General features: G+C 38.9%; 1 protein-coding gene across 1 annotated transcript in view; it reads right to left on the minus strand.

Annotated features, from left to right (window-relative positions):
* The window catches only part of LOC103923061 (gamma-aminobutyric acid receptor subunit gamma-3), a gene marked incomplete at its 5' end in the record, with an annotated part of 165,353 nt that overhangs the window by 139,588 nt on the left and 2,049 nt on the right, over nt 1–23,716 (minus strand). Inside the window, one exon of the mRNA XM_009331309.1 lies at nt 23,152–23,234. Within this exon, the coding sequence (XP_009329584.1) occupies nt 23,152–23,234 (83 nt within the window). The remainder of the gene's footprint in view (nt 1–23,151; nt 23,235–23,716) is intronic.

A 23,716-nucleotide genomic window follows, 5' to 3' on the forward strand; every position in this document is an offset into this window, starting at 1 on the left:
AGGAGGAATGTGGTTGAAGAATCTCTGACTTCATGGATCCCATGGCTGAGGGTCTCCTCAAAATGGAACACAATGATAAAAACATTGCCTAAAAGTTAGGTGAATTAATAGGTGCCAGACAGTACTTCCTCTGACTTGGGGACAGGAGAGAGTTTTTTCTTCCTGAACATACATGCACACACAGTTTTTGCTCTGGTTTTTGTCCTCTGGTCTCTGTTTTGAAAAGAGATTTGCCTCTACTTGCTATTCAGAAGAATACTATACAAATAGAAGTATATATCTGCCAAGAACTATTGTTTATCTTATCAGTTCTTACTCATGGTTCTTGGTTGAATTTGAGATACAGAAGACATATTGACTAGATAAAAATATTTTTTCTGCCACTCAATATAGGAGATGACAGACAGAAAGTGATATTGAGTACTGACACATGCCAGAAGTACAAGGATTACATCTGGCAATACAGTGTTTGAGTGACTAGTACTACCTGGCCAGCTGCTTCTCGATATGTTGACTTTTGACTTAGAGAAGATGAAATAACCTCCAATGTTATTTGACATCTGGAAAATCAGAAGCACTGACAGAACCATGAACACTGCATTAGGAGCCTGTGAGTTCTCTTTCTAAAATTAACTTAGGCACACAGACTGCTGTGGAAAATGCTCCAGAAAAAAAAACCACGACAAAAACAAATCAACAACAACAAAAAATGGAGTGAAAAATAACTACACGCTAGAGCAAAACCTATGCAAGATATCCAAGAATTTCATTATAGGGAAGACAAGTAGCAGCTGTAGAGCACTGTGAGCCTATATTTAATGTACACCTAGACAGCACCAGTTCTCTGATGCCTGCCTCATCACAGAAAAGCGCCATATCCAGAATGGGAAGGCAGCCGGCGCTTCCTCCATGGTAACAGGTGGCAATTACTATGGAGACCGATGGTCCCATGCTCCCAAATTTGCTTGCTATGCTGATTTTGATATTGTAGGCAGAATGTTTCACCTGTGACAAGCATTGAGTCCATAGGGAAACAGAGCAGAGGTGGCATAGCCAGAAACATCCAGGCACGAGCCTGAAGGTAATACCTGGTAATATCAAACTGACCACAGGGTAACTGAGAAAACAAAGAGGAAGCAGATACAAAGAAGGCAAATAAACAAAGACGGAGAGATGGCAGTAAATGCATGACATAGGACCCATGGAAGATGAGAAAGAAGGAAAAATAGGTGTTGCTGTGGTCCTAATGAGAGTACAATAATAGGATCTTGAGGGAGAGACTACAATCCCCAGGGACAGAACTGGGGAAAAATTCCCACCAGACTTTTTCAGGGGTTTCAATTTTTTTGCAAGTTTGTCTTGTGGTTTTTTTTTCCCTGAAAATCCTGTCATTTTTACCTTGTCGACAATTATCTGGGTTGTACACCGTTACAGCATGTTCTTCTCAGTAAAGAGGAAAAAATGTATTGTGCACAATCGCCTTTAAACTTGAAGCAAAGACTTTTGTGAATCTTGACATTCTCTATTGTATTTGCTAACCATCAGGTATTTTTCTCAATTTCTCTTTCAATACTATCATTACTAAAATTGTGAAAAACTGAAGAATATTTTTTGCTATAGAAATAACAGAATAAATTTTGAAGATTTTCTTTCCCGAGCCCCTCCTTTACTCTCTTGTTTGGTTAATGAGGTGGAGGATAACACAGCTGATGAAGACTGAATAGCTGAATGGATATGTTGAATAGATATAGGGAATCTAATTTCAATACAGACCATAAAAATAATAGTTGATGTAAGCTTTTGATGTACATTATTCAAGCTAGCCAAAAAGAAATAAAAAAGCAATTTCTAGTTTTCAAATCTTCTTTTGAATACTGTGTGCCTTCATAGGGAGTATTTGATTTGCAAATGAACTTAAATCTAGATACCAAGATTACACTTACTTTTGCCACTTTCCAAAAAAAATTATTACATTGCCCACCCCTTTCTGTTTCACTGGTATTGCCTGTCAAATATTTCATTCATATGCTGGCACTCAAAATAACTTTGCTTGATTTTAGTTTGCTAATAAGTGCTTTCTTAAAAAAATTCTAAGATTTATGGCTTTTTTCCCACTCTGATATTTTTTCAAATTATTTCATCTCTGTGTTCCCACTGACACATGACGTCTTTTACCCCAGGACACCCAGGTCCTTTTTTGCAAAGCTGCTTTCTAGCCTGTCAACCCCCAGCCAGCAACCCCATTACATGAAATTAGTCCATCCCAGATACAGAAATTGGCATTTCCCTGTATTAAACTTCATTTAAGTTCCTATCATCCCATTTCTCCAGCTTGTATGAGGTCCTTTTGTGTGGCAGCCTTGGCCTCCAGTGTACTACCTCCCCCCTCCTTAAATTTGGTGTCACCCTGAAGCTTGCTGAAAGGTCATGCTGTCTCATCATCCAGATCATTAATAATGGTATTAAACAGCATTGATCCCTGAGGGACACCACTAGGAACTGGCCATAGGTAGATTTTGTACCACGGGTCCTTTGAGTCAACAGCACAGATCTTTTTCCACACAGTTTACAATCCATTTATCCAATCCATATCTCACTAATTTGTCTACAAGGATACTATGGGAGACTATGTCAAAGGTCCATACAACATCCACTATTCTCCCCTTATCCACAAAGCCAATCATCTCATCACAGAAGGTAATCGGTTTGGTCAGGCATGATGTGCCCATGATAAATCCATGCTGGATGCTGCCAATCAACTTTTTGTCCCTCCTCTGCTTGGAGATGTCTTCAAAGGGGATTTGCTTCATAACCTTCTGTCCTGGTTTCGGCAGGGATAGAGTTAATTTCCTTCCTAGTAGCTGGTACAGTGCTGTGTGTTGGATTTAGGGTGAGAACAATGTTGATAACACACCAATGTTTTAGTTGTTGCTAGGTAGTGTTTACACTAGTCAAGGACTTTTCAGCTTCCCATACTCTGCTGACTGAGAAGGCTGGAGGGGCACAAGAAGCTGGGAGGGGGCACAGCCAGGACAGCTGACCCAAACTGGCCAAAGGGACATTCCATACCATGTGACGTCATGCTCAGTATATAAAGCTGGGGGAAGAAGAAAGAAGCGGGGGATGTTTGGAGCGATGGTGTTTGTCTTCCCAAGTAACCGTTACACGTGATGGAGCCCTGCTTTCCTGGAGATGGCTGAACACCTGCCTGCCCATGGGAAGCAGTGAATGAATTCCTTGTTTTGCTTTGCTTGCGTGCGCAGCTTTTGCTTTCCCTATTAAACTGCCTTTATCTCAACCCACGAATTTTCTCACTTTTACCCTTCCTATACTCTCCCCCATCGCACTGGGGGGGAGTGAGCAAGTGGCTGTGTGGTGCTTAGTTGCCGGCTGAGGTTAAACCACGACACCTTCCAAGGGACTGAGGTTATGCTGAGTGGCCTGTAGTTACCTGGATCCTCCTTCTTGAAGACAGGTGTGATGTTGTATGTTTACAGCCATCAGTAATCTGCCTCAATCACCATGATCTCTCAAAGGTCTTTGCATTGACATTGGCCATTGGACGCGCTCCACCTGGTCCCATGGATTTGTGTATCTTCAACTGGTGTTACGTGCTTCCTAGTTCTGCCTTTCACAGTTTACTTCACAGACCCTGCCAATAGGCCTGGGGACATGGGAACAGTCCTTACCAGTAAAAAAGTGAGAAAAAAAGGCAATGAGTACCTCAACTTGTCCAATGTCCTTTGTCACTAGGAATGCTGCCCTACTGAGTAGTAGGCCCACATTTGCCTTAGCCTTCCTTTTGCTGACAATGTACTTATAGCAACTCTTCCTGTTGCTATTGCATCACTTGCTAGTTTCAACTCTAGCTGCTCTTCGGCTTTCCTATTTCTGCATGCTTCAGCAATGTCTCTATAGTCCTCACAGGTAGCTTCTTCCTACTTCCACCTTCTGTGTACTTTCTTTTTGCGTTTGAGCCCTGTCAGAGGTTCCCTACTCATCCATGCTGGCCTTCTGTCACTTTTGTTTGACTTCCTGCACGCTGGAGCGGACTCTTCTTTTGCCCTGATGCCAGATCCCATTAGTTTCTGACTAGATTCTTCTAGATACTCCACATGAGGAGGGCTTAATGCTTAATATCAGTCTTACTTATTTGTAGGTATTTGACATTACACAGGATTTTGATTTAGCAGAGTGCTACAGCAATGTACTGAAATGACAACACAAGCACAATATAGCAATTGTAATACGCAGCTGAATCACAATTAAAATGTGATTCCCATTACCAGTCTCCAAATGCTCCACCATCATGATGCTGGACTTCTCCAGTCACTGGGAAGGAATATGTGTGTTAAAGCCAGCTCAAGCGCTTTGTTCTCTTCAAAGTACGTTTTGTTGTTGTTCAGTTTTTACACTTTATGTTGGACTGAGTCACATATGCAATTCTCTACCCTCCATGCTGGTCTGGCTAGCTCAGGAAAACATTACTCTCTACTAATTATCTCAGGGAAGGCTGTTTGTACAACCACAGCCCAATGATCCACTGGCACAGCTGTGTATCTAAAACAAATGTCACCCTCCAGTCCCCTTTGTGTTGAGATATATTCAGATATCTTGATGATAACTGGTGTTCATTCCTCGCATCCTTCCCTGAGCTCATCACTCTTGCCCATCTCCTCTAAGTCTTCTTCCACTGTAGGGTTTTGTTGATCAGTCACACCTGCAGAGGCTGTCCTTGAAGGTCGATGAGCTCTCCTCAGCCCCCTTGCCCTCCAGGGCAGTCTCTCATGGGACTGAGCCAGGCAGGTCTCTGAACAAGCTGAAGTCTGCTCTCCTGAACTCCAGAGTCGTGATTCCACTATTTGTCTTGCTCACTTCTCATAGGATTTTAACTGTGTCACCTCATGGTACCTTCAGCTAAGGCTGTCTTTGACTCCCACATCCCCAGACAGTTCTTCCTTATTTGTGTGTAATAAGTACACCAGAAACTGATGTCCTTGTCTGCATGTCAATCACCTGTGTTAAGAAACTGTCATCAACACACTGTAGAAATCTTTTGGATTGCTAATGTCTAACTGTACTGCCCTTACAACAAGTATCAGAGTGCTTCAAGTCCTCCATGAGTGCCTGGGCTTGTAATTGGGCAGCTTCTTCCAGCTACCTAAAGAAGCCTTCATCTTCTTGATCAGGAGATCTGCATCAGATACCTGACATGATGTGACCCATATTGGTCTGTCTTCTGATCTTTAGCCGTAAGCTCTCAAGGTGCTTGTCACTCATTCCCTAGCAAAGTTCCACGCATTTAAGCTATTCCTTTACATAAAGTGCAATCCCTCCTCCTCACCTTCCCAAATCCATGCCTGGAAAATGGGAGAAAATCAATAAGCAAAGAACAGGACCCTGCCAAGAGGCTGCTCCAACCATCCAGTCATGCCACCTGGTTCCAGCACCTAAGAATATACTCTGGTTTTGTTTAGTTTACTGGTAGAGATACAGCCTCAATGTTTTGGATGAACACGTGTTTTGTTCTCTCAGGGTACTGATTGTGGTACCTATTTATAAGTTATTCCACCTTAACAGTTCACAAATGGTTTGACCCGCAGACAGACCCCCAGATTTATTTCAGGCCACCATCAGCCTTTAAATATTTAATGGTGAGTTAAAAATGTCATTCCTTATTCTGTAGGCCAGTAGTTCATATGACGTTATACAGTGTTATACTGAGGAATCACTTCATATTCTACATCACATGCACAGAGTTGAAATTGAGAGGACTCCTAGGCTGGGACAACATAGAGAGATGGTAATTGGGTGAGATGGTTTTCTTCCAATTAAAAACCAGATTCCCTTTCCTAATAACTAGAAAAGTCAATACATTAAGGAAATAAAAACACCAAAGCCAGTGATTGAAGAAGTCCCATGCTTTTCCATTACTCTCTGGCAACTCCAACTGCATGCTATATAAAAACCCTCTTGGTAAAGTTGCTATTTCACTTAAAAACCCAGCTCCTGGAAACAAGAACATGCACATTCCCAGGTTGCCATTTTAAAATTAAGTTTCTAAGTCTCACAGTTGCAGGAAGACAAGTGAAAATATTACACAGTGATTACAGAAATCCTCTGGAATGTCCTCTCTCATCTGATAGCTTACGTACCTGGCACAACTTTCTTACATTTGGTGTTGGCAGTTCACAGTAAACTAATTAGTCAATGCCTACAGCATCAAGAGGAAAGGCACTGAGGTTTTGGTGACAACCCTGCATGGATTCATGGACTAGCTAGTTTGGCATTCAAAGATTTTTACCAGATGTCCTATGCCATACAGCCAAGAAGATATCCACTGCACTAAACTTCTTAAGATTCACCTCTACGCCATCACAGCATGTGAGTTTTGGGTTGGTTTGCAACATACCATGACACCTCCTCCAACCTAATAACCTGAAGTCTTTCTGGCATCGAACTATTAGCGTTACAGACACTTGTAGATGTCTTACACTATCAAAGTGTAACACAGATGTCCAAACTAACACACTGACATCTTATAAACACAGCAAAGACATTAGAGATTTGTTTACTTTTGTACAAAACCTGAGCATATTAATTCTGAGGTAAGGCTAAATGCATCTGATGTTAATGCTCAAGTATTGTTTTCATGAGAACAACATTTAAAAATAAAACGTAGGAAATCCAAGTTATCTTTACTAAAAATAAATATGCAGGTAATATCACCTACAAAACCTCAATTTGTTCATATGCATTTTGTTAGATCTCTGTTCAGTCTTTTTTAGTACTTTTAATTTATAAGATCACATGCCATTCACAATGGTATAAGGACAAAAGAACAGGCAACATTTAAGAAAGTAGAAAAAAAGACCCCAAAAGTGACATCAAACTCTGGTCTAGGTCAAAATCTACTATATGTCAGTCATCACCTGAAAAGTTTATCAGTTATATGAGGAAAGTCACTCCAACTGTTCGATTTCTGGCTTTACATTAAAAAAAAAAAAAAAACCCAAAACTGAACAAAACTCTCTTTAAACGGACTTATCATTAAAAATTAAAGATAAGGAATTGTGAAAAACAACTTCTGTTGTTTTTCTCTTGATTGAGATAGATCAGCAATCTTCATTTCATATGTTACTATTCTATAGATGTGATTGCAGTCTATCCTATGCACACACTAAAACTGGTATAGTATAAGTTAAATCCTGCAATTTTAATAGTCTTGCTAGTCTATCTATAAGTTTGATATTGAGCATTTTAAAATCCTCCAAGGCGGAAAGGAAAGTCATATTCTATAGACAGAATGGCTTAATAAAAAGAAACCTGAGCATATTAATTCTGAGGTAAGGCTAAATGCATCTGATGTTAATGCTCAAGTATTGTTTTCATGAGAACAACATTTAAAAATAAAACATAGGAAATCCAAGTTATCTTTACTAAAAATAAATATGCAGGTAATATCACCTAAAAAACCTCAATTTGTTTATATGCATTTTGTTAGATCTCTGCTCAGTCTTTTTTAGTAGGTTTGTTGTACTTTTAATTTATAAGATCACATGCCATTCACAATGGTATAAGGACAAAAGAACAGGCAACATTTAAGAAAGTAGAAAAAAAGACCCCAAAAGTGACATCAAACTCTGGTCTAGGTCAAAATCTACTATATGTCAGTCATCACCTGAAAAGTTTATCAGTTATATGAGGAAAGTCACTCCAACTGTTCGATTTCTGGCTTTACATTAAAAAAAAAAAAAAAACCCAAAACTGAACAAAACTCTCTTTAAACGGACTTATCATTAAAAATTAAAGATAAGGAATTGTGAAAAACAACTTCTGTTGTTTTTCTCTTGATTGAGATAGATCAGCAATCTTCATTTCATATGTTACTATTCTATAGATGTGATTGCAGTCTATCCTATGCACACACTAAAACTGGTATAGTATAAGTTAAATCCTGCAATTTTAATAGTCTTGCTAGTCTATCTATAAGTTTGATATTGAGCATTTTAAAATCCTCCAAGGCGGAAAGGAAAGTCATATTCTATAGACAGAATGGCTTAATAAAAAGACCTTGAAAATACTGACACTTTAATGGAGTACCTAAGTACTTTGGGTCAGTTAACGAAGGCCTCTTCAGTTTGTCAAGGCCTTATATAGTTGGAAAAGTAGCAATTTATACACCTGAGTTGAGAGGTGAGAAGAAACTAAATACTATTTCAAAGAACATTCAAAAATCTCCTTGAAAGATTTCTAAAACCTTATTTCTCTAACTTTAACAGTCGTTATGAACTTTCTATTACAGGTATTAGCTTTTCCTATGGTTTCAAAAGTGTTTTAAACCTGCGATGAATAATGGTTTTAAACTGAAGTTAAGATGAAAACGATGAAGCAGATTTGGAATTGCAGTCAGTCATTCACGATAGTATTTGTATGATGAGTTCTTTCCAGAACTTCAAAAGGTTTTGTTCTGACCACCTTTGAGAAGTGTGTACATCTGTCTGAACAATATTTCAGTCTCACATTCAGTTATTACAGTTGTCCAGAAATTCTACAGAGGTAAAACCTCCAGTGAGAAATTTCTGCTATTTCCCGCCTTTCTTTATCAGAGGAATACTATGAGAATATTTTTTCTAGTATTTCAGCATTTCTGCTCCAAGTTCTGATTAAAGTGAAAAAAATTCAGAAGTATATGATAAGAAAATTACTGGGAAGATAAGTACTGAGGTTTTTTAGTGAACTGCAAAAGCTGGTCAGTTTGTTTGAGTAAAGGACAAAAATTTCAGATCAGTTAATTATTTGAACTGATGTTTATGAAACAATTTATAAAAACAAATTCACAGAAACTATGAATTGTGTGATAGGTATGTATATGGCACTCTTTTATGTTTTTTTATGGTGAGTCCTGAACAGTAAAATAATTACACGTTTTCTTTCTCTTTTTTTTTTTTTTAGTCTTGGTCTACTTTCTATACTAGCTCTCTATGGTCTCTCTATTTCCTAATTCCAAGCTTCTTGTCACTGTGAATATCTTACCCTGAAATTCAGTCATAGTTCTTGGGTTTTCTATTCCTCTGTGGGTTTTACCTTATATCATCAATTTTTTGGATCTGCCTTTTCAAATGCAGGCATGACTATCCATTTTCCTCCTCTGTCGACATCCTGCATCACAAGAAGATTCTCTAGTCCTTAAATCTTCTTCTTCTTGCTCCTGGGCTCCTTCTCTTAGGTCTTTAATTCTCCCTCCCTTATTGTATGTAAATGTCCAGCTGAATGTCACTTGAGACTTGTCGCTCCTATGCAGAGGCCACCCTGATCTTCCAAGCAAGAGATACTCTCTAGGTGTTACCCTTGTGGTTTCACAGGTGGAGCTCAGTCTCTCAAATCCTTTATGTTTCTTGCCAAAGAATGAAGGAGCTGGAAGGAACATTTTCCCTTGCCAGACCTGAGGAAGGGAATTCTGGCCACAGCCAGCCCACGTGGGAATGCAAAGAAAGGTTGAGTAGGTGGAGGAAGGAAATAGTCATGGATGGAAGACAATAGGATAAGGGGGAAAAAATGGGGAGGGAGAGGAAAAAGAGAAAATGAGAAGAAAGGAAACAGAGGGGAAAGGAAAGAAGGAAAAAGGGAAAAAAGGGGGAGAAGGGAGGAGAAAAGGAAAGGGGTATAGGAGATAGAGACACCTAGGAGGTTTCTGAAGAAAGTTGTGAAAGGTAGGAGGTGATTCAGTGAGGACGGACTAGGTGGCAGACAGGAGGGGAAACAGGTCTCATGCATCTGACCTGTGACAAGAACGAGAATTAGTGTCTAATTCGAGCAGAGGGTAAGGAGCTGCTGGAGTCAGCGTCAGAGTCCTTGCATGCTGTTGTGGTGTGAATGCTGATAGCCAACGGGTGGAAAAATGAGCTTTCACAGTAGTATGGCAGGAACCTGAAAATCAGTTCCTGGAATCTGCACAGTCTGGGAAGAGATCTAGGGAAATAAAAGGATAAATTCTATATCCTGCTTGACTTTTGAACATATTGCCTGATTATATTAGTCTTTGGAAGAATCCCCAGGTCTTGATCAACAAAAGTTGACCTTGTTTGCAAACAATATACCAGTGATTGCTGGTGGTAACAACCATTGTACAATGAAAATATACAGGAAAAACATCACCATTTCTAATAGGACATACACTCAGTCATTCAGAAAAATAAACTGTGAAGAGGAAGCTGCAACAATTTTCAGTTCTTCCCCCCCCTTTTTGGGATTTCCTTAAGAAAGCTAACACTGAAAACTGATTCTCTTAAAAAGTTGTCAGGGAAAGATGGTTTTCACAAACACAGATTTTTATCTCTGAATATGAACAAATTGCTCTATAAGAAAGATTGAATATTTTAACATAAATCTCATTTTGAATGTGAAAAAGATGTTATGACAGAGTCAGTCAGGTGAGAAGGGACTTTAGGATGTCTCTGGTTCAACCCCCCGCTCCAAGTCGGGTTGATACTGAATTCAGACCAGGTGCCTCAGGGCTTTATCTGGTTGTGTGTTGAAAACCTCCAAGGACAGAGACTTTACAATGTCCATGGACAACCTGCTCCAATGCTTGACCGTCCTTGATGATTTTTCCTTCTATCAAGTCAGAACCTCCCCTGCTTCAGGTAATGACCACTGTCACATTACTTCACCATGCACTTCAGTATAGTATCTGAATATTAAAGATTACTACCATGCACTGGCCATTAATGTGTTTTGCTTTGGTACAAACAGTCATCTAAGATACTAGCGGGGAGACACCCTTTGGTGGCTGTAACGAATCACAGTGAACATGATTATAACTAAAAGTGAGACTGTCATTCTGGAATCACAGAAACACCTCAGTTTTCCTGAAAAACTGCTGAAACTCCCATACAAGTAGTGATTAGTCTCGGTTTGCTTAACTTTTGAAATCTGATAGTACCACAGACCAGGATTTTTGGCTGCCAATTCTGCTAAGCCTTGACATAAGAAATACTGCTATATTTTGCACATAAATCAATAGAAACCTGCAGAACAAATCCTCAAAAAAAACTTTGAGGTTTGCAAGTTGCTGGGAACAGGCTTTTATCTTCCTGTCTTGTGTTGGTTAGACAAGAAAAGCTTTAAAGATTTCAGTATGGACTTTGGGGAAAGGTGTTGGGGACAAAAAGAAAGAAAGATGTTATGAAATACTTGGATATCTCAGTTTCGTTCTAATCATGAGACATTTATCCAAGAGTTTGTGGTTGCCTTCTCTGGCTGCCAGAGGCAAGCAATGCTGTCTTACTGAAATGTTGATTTTCAGACAAGTGCTGTGCAAAAATACACCATTCAGATCTCAAAGTTCCCTTGTGTTGAAAGTCATCACTTGCAGACAACCTTCTCCACACTCACTTGGTCTAGTAGCTCCATTTGAAGTCATCCAATACAGGAAGAAAATACCTGTAAGGTACAAACATGCAATTCTTGCTACTTTTTCTTCTTTTTAACTTGAGAAGAGCAATTGACCTTCCAGAATTAAAATGTGGACAGCATTGACTGTTTTCTCTAAATAGTTACCATTTTTTTTTTCCTAAATGAGGTGGTATTTTTGCTCCCTTTCAGATAAATGCATAGGAAATACTGTAAGTGCAAAATAGCTACTGTTTTTCCCTTAGGTGCTATATCTTGAAATACAATAAGCATATTGACTTTACCTTCTGTAGTGAAAAAATCAGAGAGTCAGACATGATTCAAAAACTGTAAAATAGCCAGTGTGTGATCAGGCCACTTACAGGCAAAATGAAAAAGTATATTGAGAAACTCTCCATTGTCCTTTTGAGATGAGATTTGAAACTAAGCATCACATATTCAGGATTCGGGTGCCTCAGGATGTTATAGGGTGGATACTTCTTTCTGTTGAGGACAAAAAATTCCTAAAATCTTTCACAAAGTTAAAATGTATATTCCTCAAGAAGAAGCGTTTATATTTCACAGGAATAACCTCTTTCCAAAGGAAAAAAAAATTTCCTTGAAAATTCTTCGACAGCTCTGATGTTCAGCCTTCATCAATTCAGATGGCATGAGATATGCAGAGTATACCATTGCAACCCATGAAGATAATATTAACAGATTTTTTTTTTAAAGCACCATTATAGGAAATGTGCATTCAGATGTCAAATCAGTTAATGTAGATAAAGGGAAGACTTATAAGCATAGCAGCATCAGAGTGCCTCAAGGCCATAACTAAATATTTGACATATATTCCATCAAGAAAAGTTAAAGGACAGTCAGTTTGTCTGTTTCAGAAGATTTACAGTACGGTTTGTTCTTCTTTTTGCTTCACCCTCTTCAATTCTGTGCAGCTTCTTGCATATTTCTTGTTGCCTTAGTAGCTGAGCACCTGCCAGTAATGTAAAGATTGAAAACTATCACATATCTGTTTTCTCATCCTTTCTCATTCTTCTAGGTGTGTCTGTATGTGAGTGGGTGTGTGCAGAAGGATGCATGCGTATGAGAGAGAGAGAAGAGAGATTCTTTTGGTAGGTTTGTTATTGTTATACTCATGTTGCTTGTGTTTTTACTGAGGAAAAAACTGGAGCAGAAGATGGTGAGATCAGGATGGATCTTCTTTCCTATGTTCATCTACAAATCAAGGACTAACTTCATATTAGCCTTTCACACATATTAGTTTCTTCTGTTCTAGTCAAGCAACAGTTTCAATTAGGAATTTAGATGGCTTTAATATATCCTGGGGCATGGTATGGAATACCTTGGGCTTAGGGACCCGGACTACAAACTTTGTTCATCTTTTTGTTGCATAAGAGGCCCATGTCAAGCATGGAACAGCTCTGATGTGGTTTTTCTAGTAACCTGTGTTGCTAAGGATGAAAATAGAAAGATATTGCTGAAGGACCTAAATACTGTGAACTGCAATTCATTCCACTTCCTGATAATCATATTTGTTTTAATGAGGCTCTTGGTTTTTCACTGGTGTTGGTTTTCCAAAGGGAAGAAACGCAGATGACAAATAAGACTGCCAGACTGGAAAAAAGGACATTAACTGGGATGTTTCCTGAACTGATGCACTCGGGGCTGACCAAGCAGAGGAGATAGGTGCAGCTAACCTGGCTCACCAGTGCTCACCAAAAGACATCAATGCAAGTGGCAGCAACAGACAAGATGAAGCAAGAAGTCTGATTAAGGTTACATGGCAACTGGTGGAGCCGGAAGAACTTCTGAGCTCCTAGATGCTCCTACCTCCCATCAGGACATAATAAAGTCACATACTACCTTGGTTTCCCTGGGCAAGAAACTCAGGTAGGAGCTAGAAAGGACCCTCAGCGTCTTCCTCACAAGCTCTCTGATTTGGCCAATTGCCCCAGAATAGCATGTACCTTTTGTTGAATCTACATGCCTCCTTATGTTTTCTTTCTTACGACTGATGGAAAGGTTTTGTGGAAAAGTCAGCTATTCCTGAGCTTTAACAGATTAGTGATAAAACTGCCAAAAGTCACATTATGAAAAAAATTAAGAAAAAAAATAAATTACTTTATAATATGCATGGCTAACCCACATATTAAATCATAACTTAATTTCCATTCCACAGAAACAATCTCCATATTTAGATATACAAAACTGCAGTGTTTCTTAAAGAAAAATAAATTTAAAATCTACATCATATGGGAGAATATAAAAATACTTGTTTAAAAAATGAAGTTAAAATTAAATTTGATGTCTCAATTTGTGTTTCTGCTTTCTCCCCTCTCAATCTTATCACTCATTTGTCTGTCTGAGGGGTTATCTGATAGTAAGAGACATAATCCCAGCATATTTTGTTTTGACAGACATATATGCCACCCAACTATGAAAAAGGATTAAAGTTTTATTATCTGTCATATAGCATGCCCATTAAACAAAGTTAATCACCTTTTAAGGAGGCAGACCTGCCCTTCATAGCAAGGGATCCAGCCAGGCAGACCTCAGCAACATCCCTCTAACGGCAGCAGATACACAGGACGTTTCCCTGATTGCCCTCTAGCACTGTTAGCAAAACAGCATTCAAAGCTGCACGACTGCCTTACTTTCTTCCCTTTCTTAGCTCTGTGGGCACTAGCGGTATGTTTTTGTTTCTCTGTTAATTTTGCAGAAGCGAGAAAAGTGGGGGGGGGCCTTTTCTCATGGTAATATTTCAAGTTTCCAGGCTGCCTTGTTTTTCCGGACTGTGTTAAAGGTACACAAAATTAACAAGACAAGGCTAATGCGTTGAGGACTTGATGTTTTCATCCTGTTTTTTGAGTCTGTTACAAGTAAACCTTTGATGGCTTCTACTAACCTCATTATCATTGGTCAGTCAAGCCTAGACCGTAACAAGCATCAACTGGGCTCTAGCCAAGATGCGTTTAATCTGAGAGTCAATAGTCACTGCTTTTGTTAAACTTTAGTGTCATACTGCAGGTTACCTGGCTGACCTTGGCAACTGGTCTTTCCTCGTTGTCCTTTTCTCTCGTCCTCAGCAATTTTACTTGGTATTTATTCTGGTTCTGACACCTGTTCAGTCCTTCTTGGTTCTCAAAGTGCCAAATGGCTTCTCTACACTTGGAAGCAATTCTGCAGCAATTCTTCATTTCTCATAAGACACCAGTGAGTTCAAGCACACAGTTCTCACAGTTGGGAGATGCATTAGTGTAACTTTCAGTGTGGCAACTGAGGTGGCCATGGAAGACACCACCACAACTGATTTTTTTTTTTTTAATCTACTCATTACAACAACTAAAGTAATTAGAAAATTATATGTTCTTTGTTTCTTCAAAAATATGTCACATATTCTTCTAGGGACCTAAAATAACTTGAACATTCTGGGTTCAAGCAAGCTTGTCTCCTGCCTTTGGAAATGTGCAAATAAGGGTAGGAGAAGGGAACTCTTATAGCTTTTAAGTTGCCTGGCACTGGCAGGCATGTACTTTCATGTTTTATGTTATATTTTGTGATGTACATTTCAGTTACATCAAGGGAGTCTACAAGTAGAATAAACGTGTAGTTATATCAGCATTTGTAAAAATCTAACGCTCCAGAAGAAAGGAACCCCAAATAAGCATATGATGTAACACCTCTGCACACACAATGAAGCATGCATCTTGGAAGGTGCCTTAGGAAGTTTATTGAAGGAACAAGATAACCACCAAAGATCAAAATCTACCCATAACCCAAAGAGGAGCGAGCTATGCACAGCACTGTTAAGAGTTTGGGCATTGCTGACTCTTGATCCACCTCTGAGTGTTGCCTGTAAGAGCAACATCATGCAAGCCATTCCGTCTGCTTTCTTATGTTGAAATAAAAGACCCATAAAGGGGCACTTTTATCTTACTTACAGACAATTCTTTATTTATAGAATGGATTGCTATGACTCCCTAGCCGAGGGAGTGCAAAGATTTCTATTCCAGAGTGTCCCCCACATTGTCCTGTGATGCGATTGTTAGAGAGTGCTAAAACCAGTCATTCCTCCTTGTGTTAAAAAATATGATGCAAAAGAGTGTGACTGTCTTTTGCTGCTCTGTATAGCACAAAGATGAGCTCTATATGGCAGAAGGTACAAACGCAGGGCAGCCAGGAGTTTACAAGTTATGGACCAGCCTGTCCATAAAGATCAGATTCATTTGCAAGTCAGTTATCACATACCTGAATAAGCAAATAACAATAATATAAATACATAGTATATCATAGGTGTTATATTACATTTGAGGGAGAAAGTTATTTTCTTCTTGCCTGTAGTGCATTTGTGTTACACTGTCAAATGTTTGTTAATAAAAAAAAAGAAAGCTCACATTGGCACATGATAATATGCTTAAAGGGGTTTTGGCTTCAAGTAAACACTGAATATCATGAGATCTGTGATGAAATCATGGGAACTAACAATGATTGTCACATGGCAGAGACTCCAGGGCCTTTTGCCAATACATTCAGCTGTCAGACTTGCAACCAGCCACCTGCCTTGCTTCAGCATTTTCTCTTATTTTCTCCTGACATCGTAAGCATAACTTAGTCAGCTACATATATTCTTGCCAAAAAAAAACGGCTTGCAGGCAGGTTTTGTCTGTTCTAAAATTGTTTTTGGTACTGATTTTTTTTTTTTTTTTTCATCTTACTAATAGAAAATTCAGAAAAATAAGACTGGTTGCTTTGAGAAGCTAGACTGCACTTGGGATTTTGGAACTTCCAGTCTCCTTGTTTAAACGTAAGTCAGAGCTCGGGGAGGGTCCTATCCCTGAAATACAGTCACCTATCCTAACCTTCAGATCCTGGAATAAGACCATTTTTTTGGCTCTGCAGCAGATTGTCTAGAGAGTTCGCGCCATCACACGGGCCTCCCATCTTCCTCAGGCAACTGTGCAGGGTAAATGGAGACACCAACGATCCTTGGAAGACCACTGCAAAACTGGGGTGGATGCCAGGTTCCTTGAATAGCCTGCCATTAATCCAGACAGGAAGAGCTTGCTGGACCCAAGATATCATGAGTTAAGCATTTTAGGCTTCGCTAATTAGCACTTGCTGTAATTTTACTCCAGGGTATCATTTTTGCTGGAAGTAACGGCAGCTGCTGCCTCTCCGGAGGAGCCTTCAATCTTGTGGAGAAAAATCTGAAGGGTCTCTATAAAAGGAACGAGACATTTGGTCTGCTACTAGGCCAAAACCTTAGCTCTTTGTGAGGAATAGAAGAACAAGGGATAATACATGAATTAACCACTGCCATCAACTCTCCTTGATCATCAGGGAGGCAACGGACAACCCTCAACCTCAGGGAAGTTTCACTGCTATTTCTATGAAACAGAGGTCATTTATGTCTTGGTGGCTATCAGATATATTATCAGATTGTTTTAGGTCTATTAGTCTTGTATCACAACATATTGTATAAATTTGGAATCAGTATTGAACCATATAGCTGCAAATGTTTAGAAAGGTGTCTCTGATATACCCTGCGCAATGAGACAGAAGACTAACAGAAAGAGTAGTGCCACACTGATACTTACCATATGCACTACTTTGGCATGAATCTACCATAAATTAGGTTTAGAAAGTGTAACCTTACAGTGAATGTACTTATACCATGGATGAATTTGACCAATTTCATAGAAATATAGTACATCCTATCGGAGCAATTAGATAAAAATTAGCAGAACTTCCAAGGCAAACTAACTTGTAAAATTTTTATGAGTCTTGGCTTGGCTATAAAATAGTCATAAAAATCTAAAAGACACTTAAGGCAGTGTCTCTTATGTATTGAGAAATGGATTGAGTCACACACAGAAAAGTAGTAGTGAATTAGCCAGTAGTGAGTAGTCAAGGAATTAGATAAATATTTGACTCTCTACAAAACAATACATTATTTATGTTCGATAAAAAAGAAACACCTGTAGGAAATTTTAGGGAAACCTAAGGAGAGTTAACAGCTGAGCAATGCAGTAGCAGATTACACTCAGAATGGCTATTGGAATGAAGAAATGAAATTATTCACATAAGATTATAACATATTTCAAATTCACTATATCCAGGTGTCATTGTGGGTACCGCAGGAAAAAAATGCCTAGAAACATTAATGCTTACAGGTTAACAAAAGCAAAGAAGATCCCTACAGAATCATGCACTCCTCATAAATCTTTGGAATGGTCAACTTGTTTTTGAATACTGCCTTGCACACCAGCCAAGGTATTTGAAAAAATGTGTAATGAAAACAGTAAAGTCTAAAAGAGGGCAACAGAAATAAGAAGATACAGAAATGTCTGTGTATGAGAGGGATTAGCAGATGAACAGGAGGAGGCATTTATCACAGGTATGCTTTACGTATTGTATTCATGAATTGTCATATATGACACAAGTCATATGCTAAATACAGGGTTTGGGAGGAAAATTTCAAAGGCCAAATTTTCCATAATTTTTTTTTTTCCTCTCTATAAGACCTCTCTATATTGACTATTCTCTGAAAAAGACAGCCTTCTGAAGAGAAAGATGGATGCATCCCAGTTCCTTAATTTCTACCTTCCTAGAAGAGGAAAAACCTACAATACCCCAAATATGCTCATCACAAAACCTGAATCACGAATTCCATTGATGCTCCGTGATCTGGTTCAGCTCATTACAGAGAGCACAGATGGGAAGTTCAGATGTGGATTAAAGCTTTTTCTGCACATTGCAATGCCTTCCCAGCATCTTTAATGAAACTCCTCTTGAGATATGAACATTAAGCTCTGTTCCTTCTGGCCTGTTCTTCATCAGGAGTAAAATTCTGCCCTCAGACTTTATTAATGATTCTGCTGATGATACATGAGATGAAACAAAGCACAGCTCATTCCACAAAACCAGCATTTACTTTTCTAGGCTAGGAGAAACATATTAAAATTGGCAATGACAGCTAGTTCTGTTAGAAAAGTAATGATACGAGGCTCAAAGTACTGATTGCGTATCCATAAGAGGTTTCATGTTCAAAGGGGTAACATTTGATTGAACTGAGTTTATATTTAGAAAGACGGGATCTGTTTCTTTCAAGCACTATGTTAGATTTGGATTAATTTTTTTTAAATGCATTTCACATTTCCTTACTTTTTTTCTGCAACACCTTGCATGCTTTTGTACAACACTTAAAAAAAAAATTGAACTTTTAGAAGGCTAAAGTACATGTTTTAAGACCTGGCTGAGCAAACTGGACAATCAATGGCTGGAAATTTTGCTTTCCCCTATTTTCAACTGAACTGAAAACACTTGAATTGCTCATGGACCTTTGTGTGTACATTTTAGTGTTTGCAGTAGGAATGGCATTCCGAGCATGCCCACCTTTTCCTGCCTTGCAGCAATCCTCCAGTAATGGGCAACTTGGGCACTGTAGACCTTCTCACTATGGAAAAGATAAGTAACTGGCTACAAAAAATGTCAACATTTCTATTGCCTAAATCGAAGGTGCTTTTTAAGATGAACAACAGTGCCTGCAGTTTAATCAGAACAGCAGCAAGAAAACTAAAGCAATGAAAACCCATTAATCAATTCAGTCATTGTTTTTATTCTGGCATCTTGCACTGCAGCTCATTATTACTGCATCTGGTAGAGCCTGAAGCATGGCCTTACAGATTGGTTCAGATCTCAGGTATGCAGCTAGCACAGATTCCTACCATAAAGCTCCTTGTACATAATTAATAAGTTAGTTGACCAGATGCTCTAAACAAGGTGTCAGCTTCATTTTGGTATGGCTGTCATATGCGATCACCTGAAGGAGTGTCATGAATTTAAATTAATCTTGAGCACATGGATAGGGAGAGGAGGTGAAGGTTTGTTTCTGGGCTGAAAAATGAACACCTTGAACAATTAACTGTTGTGCAGGCATGGGTGCAAACACGTTCACATTATTCTGCAGTGTGCCTAGTCTTTCCAAATTAAGAAAATTGAAAACATTCAACAGTCTCACCAGTGGCTGACAAATCAAAACCAAAACCACGTAGGCAAGCTGGAAACCAGCCACATAGCAAGTCTAGTGGAAAAGAGTTCCTTCAAGTAGCTTAGCCACACAGCCACTTTTGCCTACTATTTAATGTGAAATACTCTCACTCCCTCAGAATAAAAAAAATAGCGGCCATTAGTACAGAGTGATCTCGTTATGCTTAATAGCTACCGATGCATTTTTCTTCCAATGATTTCTCCAAACACTTTTGAATCCTTATAAAACTTTAGAACCCACAGTGTCCTATGGTAGGAGTGCCACAGTTAATTGCACTTAACTTCTCACTTCCAGCCTGCATTTTGCTGCCCGTGTCTTATTTGTTTATTCTTAGTGCTGACATCGTCCTTCAGACAGAATACCTCTTCTTCCTTACTGATGTTTATGTGAATCCTAACTACCTCAATAAACCAAATTTTATGGCAGAATCCTGAAATTGTTATTTCCACAATGCTCAAATCAGTGCTGAACAGAGATAACCAAGTCAGTTTAACATGCTACTTGAGTACCAAAAGTAGCACAGCAGCCTCCCGTGGCTCAGGAGGATAAATTAACCCAAATGAAGAACAACACTGACAGAATATTTTTATGTAGTAGCATATAGTACTTTAAAACCATTTGAAGAAAATGAGATCATATAGAGCAAAATCTATCAAAGATTGCTACACCGGGATCGTCACAGCATTGATTCTTTCCATTCACAGGGAAACACACATTCGTACCATGCCTTGGCATTGATGCCAGTGTTGTAGCATCTCTGTATTAAGGAATCCTGCTTGCCAAATGTGGTTGATCAAACCAATCTGGTACACAGAGTGGGAAAGAGCTGTTGCATCCCATAGCAGCTCTGCATTATGCCATTGGGCTCAACTTTTCACATAAGCAGTGTGCTAAGCGCATATCTACGTAAGGACTGCAACAACAGGCACACACCTACCACGTGCCCTAATATGCCAGATGATTCACCTCATCATGTCACCTGAAGCACATACAAAACTCGCACAGAGAGTAAAAAGGTTTCAACTTATTTCAATACTTTCTAATTCCTATAAGCAAAGAGACTAGAGAGCTCCAGGAACTGTTCTTGAACAAAATTTTCAACAGGAAGGGGTAGGTAGATTTAGTAACCACTGTTCGCACACTGAGATGCGTCTTTTGTTTACAAGCTGTTTTCTCCTTATTCATCCTGGCAACTGGACCAAGTAGAGCTCAGTATTCCCACCTAAGGAATAGCAACTGTCCCCAGAGCAAGAACAGCGTTAGGGTGTGAATTAGGTGGCACGAGAGGAAAATACTCTAGAAACAATTTGAGATTAGTTTCACGTTTCTGAAATATCAAGGGACATTTATATAAAAGGTAAGAAATTTCAAATATTAACCTTGTTCATGTGTGTGTAGAGATGCAGGGAATATTGTCTGAAACTTGTGCTTTCTTGTGCTTGCCTACCGTGGAAACTGTGCAGATTTGTCTGTGTGCTGGGGAACAAACAAAAGGGATGCAGAGGGAAGCGGTGCTGTGCTGTGAATTCTACAACCATTTTTATTTTATTCAAAGACATACATCTTGGAATCCGTAATCAGCGTGTCCCCTCAGAAACTTGTCATAGCAGACAGTAATAAATCATTCAGGCATTCAGTCAGTCATTCACTTCATAAGTCCCACTGAGTGCCATGTATCTTGGGATTGCTATGAATGTAAGCAACACTGAAAATACAACCCAGTTATGAAATAAACAAGTCACATAGGAGATGTCCTACTACTATGATAATAGTAGTGCTAAAAGTGTTCAAGGAAAAGAACATAATTGAGTATGAACCTAAAGAAATAAACTCTTGTTATCAACATGACCAAAACTGTTGACAAAACTATAAAACATTATTTTAATATTCCTTCGTGGGTTTTTCCATCTGGCAAGAAACTATAAAGAACGCACACATTCAGCTTCTGCTTGATCCTATGTAACCTCCATCTCCATAGAGGGTAATACATGTATGATGGTAATGCGTGTATGTTTTCAAGGACAGAAGGGCTCCAAGCTAATAGATCTAAATTAGGAGGAACTTCTGCAAATCAAGATGTATTTGAAACTCTGCCATGGAGTGGAGCCTTCTGAGGTTCACACTGATATCCTCTCTCTTTAAATAAAAGAAACCCCGAGCATAAATTACTTGCATTCAGCAACTGTCTAGCTATTAGGGAATGTAAGGTTTGAAGCGACTTCCCTGTCTATTACAGTTCCCCTTCTTTGGATATTGCTAGCGCAGGACCTATCAAATTTATGTGGTAGGTTTAATTAGTATCTCTGGACTGGGATTTAATTTTTAACATCACACGCTCCTTTCCCAGTACCTCAACAAATCAACAGCAGATTGCCACAAGGTAAGAGTAGCTTTATGCAGTGACTAAAGATAGCTGAGGTGCTTATAGTTCAGTGACAAGTGTTCATTAGCAGTAAAGCTCATTCAGGAGGTATATGCCTCCTGTTCAGTTGAGTATGCACATATTCCACACATCTGAATTAAACACACCAGTGTGTATTTTTGCCCAGGCTCAATTATGTACATAGATCATAAAAAAACAGCAATGCAGTGATAAATTTTTTGGGGAAAGGGAGATGTTTACACTGGCAGATTTTTTTAAAACACTTTCCTGGGAAAAAAGAAGAATACACCCTGGATCAGCTGAAATTAAAATCCAGTTTCTGACTGAGGATCACTGTTTGTATAGTATTCATAAATGGAAATCAATACCCTACTATCACAACAGCATATCTATTATGAAGACATTAAATAGTATTGTTCTTCTATCGCTTTTTAAGAGGTGATGGAGAAAATGCTATTTTCTACATAGAAAGACAAAACAATACATTTCCCATTGACTTTTGGAGAGCACAGATCCCGAGTCTTGGAGTTTATCAGAAGAAAAATCTTTAGTGGAGCCCTTTAAAAAATGTTTGCAAAACATTTGCATTGTGCGACTTTGGATTACAAAACTGTGCAGGTGTACCTGTGAGCAGACAGCTCTCAAGCTTTTTCAAATGAATCAGCATGAAGATAACTTTTCCTCACAGTAATATTGGACCTCAAGGTTAACTCACCTGACTTTTGTTTTCCATCCATTTCACCAATGTATTTGTTTTGCCTATTAGGTAGGTTTTAAATTTATCAACAACACTACATACAATACAACATTGGGACTACTGGACAAGCTGAGCTATAAAAGGAAAATGAGATTTACAGTAGTCACACCATTTACTTTTATTATGGAACAGAGAGGCATTACCATGCTACTTGCTATAAACTCAGATGTTCAGAGATGGCTGGGCTTGTCCCCAAGCTGTGCACCTCTACAAGAAAACTGCAATTTCTATTCTCATTTGCATGTCACATGATTGCATAGATTAACATAGCACAGACTGGCATGAAAAAATGAAAGTGTGACTATAGTATCAACTGAAAAGGCTGGTTCTGGCAAAAATATCAGACTAAATCTACAGAAAACTTCATGGCATAAGTCCATCGACCAGGAGTGCTAGAGAGGAAAACAAAAATCCCCTGAATATTTAAGCAAACCTAAACTTCCTATACCTGTTGTGGAATGGTTGAAACAAGCTGACAGAAATCAGAATTGAACTCGTACCTCTGCATACTAGTCATATACAGCAATAAGGCATCAAAGCAGTACTTACAGCTAGAGAATATCAGTGGACATGAGTGTTCGTCCATTGGGAAATTGTGCAGCTGCAGCTGGCACTCAGCATTGATGGTAAGCCTATGGAGAAACCAAGCATCTGTTACTACCCGTCAGCACAATGAACAGTCAGAGGAGGAGGCAGGGTAACCGTACGTATCATGCAAGAGGGCTTTGACATCCATAAGTAAGGCCTGAAAGGAAAGGACTATATTTGCAGATTGTTCATTGGCTATTTAGGCCTGATCCAAACCAATCCTAGTTATCTAAAAACACAAATAATTTCAGACACATCATTAAGAGTTTCTTGATCCCAAGAAATCCGCACATATGTTTTTCTCTAGACAATTCATCACTGAAGGACGTGGGATGGAAAAAACTATTCTTCGCAAAAATAACAGGAAATATGGCTGATGTGGTGGTAGGCAATTCCACAAAATTAAAACTTCATAAAGAATCTTATAAGGCACATTCTCTGCATTTACTTATAGTGTGAACTCAACATTCTTTCAGCTATTTTGGGCTGTCTCTCTAAAACTTAATGAATCTCTGTATGCCATTCC

Source organism: Pygoscelis adeliae, unplaced genomic scaffold (genome assembly GCF_000699105.1).
Source record: "Pygoscelis adeliae isolate BGI_AS28 unplaced genomic scaffold, ASM69910v1 Scaffold149, whole genome shotgun sequence".
Lineage (NCBI taxonomy): Eukaryota > Metazoa > Chordata > Aves > Sphenisciformes > Spheniscidae > Pygoscelis > Pygoscelis adeliae.